Below are 3,038 nucleotides of genomic sequence, written 5' to 3'. Positions count from 1 at the left end.
TGTGTGTGTCTGTGTGTGTGGTTGCGTGGCTGTAAAGGAGTCTGAGTTTCTCTTTCCTGGTAAATCCCCAGTGTGAGAGGGCTTCACATCTTTTACACGTGTAGAAGAAGTTCAGGGAGAAAGTTATTCAAAGCTCACGGAACCAAAATAAAAGTAAGTGTTTTTTTTAATTTGTATTAATTAGTTTAAATGAATCGACAATTAGAAATATTCCGAGCGATGTTGAGCTTGTTGTGAGTTTAAATAAACAGATAAAAAGAGACGCCACATTCACATCTCAAAGCACAAACCAACAGGATGAGCTCACTGAAAAACAATTTCTTTAATTTCTTTTAGTAAAAAACTTTTACTGTAAGTGAAGTGAGATTCTAATGAAGAACTAATAAATTAGGTTTTAACTGACTGCTTTATTATAGCTTTTCCAAGTAGATTCAAACAATATTCTCACATTTTTAAGGACTAAAACCTTTAGTTTTAAGTTTAAGTTTGTTAACTAATTTAAGTGGTAAGATGAACGTTATGGATGTTAATTAACGTTAGCTTATCTGGCTAGGTGATATAAATCTACATTATACAAAAACCCATAGTTTCTTTTAATACATGTAAAACCTGAGGCCTGGGTAAAGTTTGTGAGCAAACATATATGATAAATGATACATACATCATGATACAAAGAGTGTAAACATAAATAAGTTAATGGTGTTGAAACAGTAGCTGGCCAACAGCTATCATGAATCCATCTGAAGCTGCTCACGATGGTTTTGTGATGAAATAAAGTATAAGAAAGTTTAAACTGCTGTAAGGATTCATTTAGTGCTTACAGATTGTATTTAAAACGTCGAGCTACCACTTGGCAGCAGATGATGATAGCTATTAGTTAGTGGATTTGGCTGTTGTGTGTGAACTTGGTTTGAGTGTTTTTTATCAGGATACACAATAATCATAATATTGACCCCATATAGTCCCATTCCTAGTGTCAGCTATTAGCAGTGAATGGTGGAGATGAAATTGAACAGCTAAATTCAAGTGTGCTATGTTTCCAGTGCTTAAAAGTCACATTTAAATTGTGTTTTGAGTTATTGATCTGTATTTCAGGAGGTAATGTGAGGACAGGTCGAACAAGACATGTGTGCTGTTATTAACATACTTAAAGGCATTTTAAGATAAAAGCTTAAGTACAGTTGATGGCTAATGGATAAAATAACCATACAGGAGGTTATTGACTAAAGACTAAGATGTCAATTATTGACTAACTGGCTAATCTACCAAGTTAAACACCTGACAAGTCATATTATGACATTGAATGCAGGAATAATTTAAAAATATAAATCAATTCATATTTCCATAAGGCAGTCCTGCTCATTTGCAACACTGAAATCAAACAAACACACTAAAAGGATGCCTTGTAAAAACTGATGGTACACACACAGTTTGCAAAAAGCTCTGATAAATCTCTATAAATATCTCTATATATATATTTTCCATGTTGCCCACGCCAACCAAATGTGTGCTTTTCAAAGCCTCAAAGTGCTACCAACAAGAGTTATAAGTGATACACTGCCTGAGATACAGATACAGACATTGCATTAATACCAGGACATTCACAACCACTTTTAAATGTGCCAGTCACACTTGCCCTTTTCTGAATATCTTATCGTATCTTATCATGACAGCGTAACTTCAAACCAGTCAACTTCTTCTCCTTTGCTTACTGAAGCATTGAAAAAGCCTGACTCGTAATCCTGCCCCCCCCGTCCTAGTTTGACCATTTCTGTGTTGTCTTCTTCCAAGCATGGCCATACACCAGCAGCCGGGCCAGGTGATGACAGTGATGACCACTGCCCACGGTCCCGGGACATGGAGCACCGGCCTGTGTGATTGCTGCAGCGATATGGGAACCTGTAAGTCAACCCAGGAAATGATGCTGCTCACCACTTTGTGTCATTGTGTCATATGTATTACCACATACGTCGTTTCCAAGCTACTATGTGAACTTAAATGTTCCACCGTTCTTAGACACATTTCTGGGATAATATATTATCATTGCTGTTTGAAATCTAAACATTTTGGCATTTTTACTGCTGTGCGACTATGCTTAGTGATCCAGTAAAGGACTACAGGTCACTGCTTTCCTAGCTAAAAGAGGAATTATAATGATATTATAATTATAATACAATGTCAACAGATTCTGCAACTTCTGCTTCTATTAAGGAAGTAGTGTGTGAAATGCTGGTTAAAGTGGCTTGTACATTTGTGTCAAAAAGTTTCCAATTTTTTTATTAGTCTCAGCACTTTAGGAAAAGAAAAGCAAAAGCTCTAAGTTAACTTTTGACCTTGGAAACATAAAAAAGTTGGAGACTGAAAGCCTTAACTCTGTTGTTCTTAATTCATTAACGGTACAAAATATTGATTTACATTGGAAATATACATTAATGTGAGCTTCTGCCTTTCTGTGGGACAATGGTAAGACTGAGTAACTTAAAGTAGTTCTCCAGCAATTTAATATCGCACTATATCGTCTTCTTATTAGACCCTCTCTGCTTGGTAAATGCCTACATCTTCCTCACGCTGGTTAACTGTGACAAATACTTTGCTGCCTCTCAGGTGAAGGTTGTTGGCGGCTTTCAAAAGGAACACCCGTAGAAACTCATCTAGTACATCTTTATCACCTCCCACCACTAACTGTTTATGTGTAAAAGTGGTTCCTCTTTAAATGGATTTGAAGAACTGCAAGTTCAGGGACACCTTGTCGGTTGCTGTATTCTGGGAAATATCAATATCATAAGACCTTTTTGGGAAATTCAAGATTACGACACAATATTCAGCACATCCCGAGACGTTAATGTTGTGTAATAATAAAGTTCATATGTTCCTCCTCTCTTCTGTGCTCAAGGTTGCTGTGCGCTCTTCTGCTTCCCCTGCATGCAGTGTCAGACCGCCAGTGATCACGGTTGGTGCTGCTGCATGCCCATCCTGGACGTCTGTGGTGTGGTGTCCTGCATACTCCGCTCCTCCGTTAGAGAGCGCCACAACATCCC

General features: G+C 37.5%; 1 protein-coding gene across 1 annotated transcript; it reads left to right on the top strand.

The window, feature by feature from the left end:
- Window positions 1–6: 6 nt before the first annotated feature.
- ponzr1 (plac8 onzin related protein 1) lies at window positions 7–3,038 on the top strand (the record flags this gene model as incomplete). The annotated part of the gene is given in 3 exon segments (XM_035675400.1): window positions 7–153; window positions 1,792–1,901; window positions 2,894–3,038. Coding segments are annotated over 2 exon segments (254 nt in total), but the record flags the coding sequence as incomplete, so codon positions are not given.

The sequence above is a fragment of the Morone saxatilis genome, unplaced genomic scaffold (genome assembly GCF_004916995.1).
Source record: "Morone saxatilis isolate NCDOM2014 unplaced genomic scaffold, NCSU_SB_2.0 Contig4, whole genome shotgun sequence".
NCBI classification, from domain to species: domain Eukaryota; kingdom Metazoa; phylum Chordata; class Actinopteri; family Moronidae; genus Morone; species Morone saxatilis.
The sequence above is the reverse complement of the archived record's forward strand: the minus strand, read 5'-3'. Positions and strand labels throughout refer to the sequence as shown.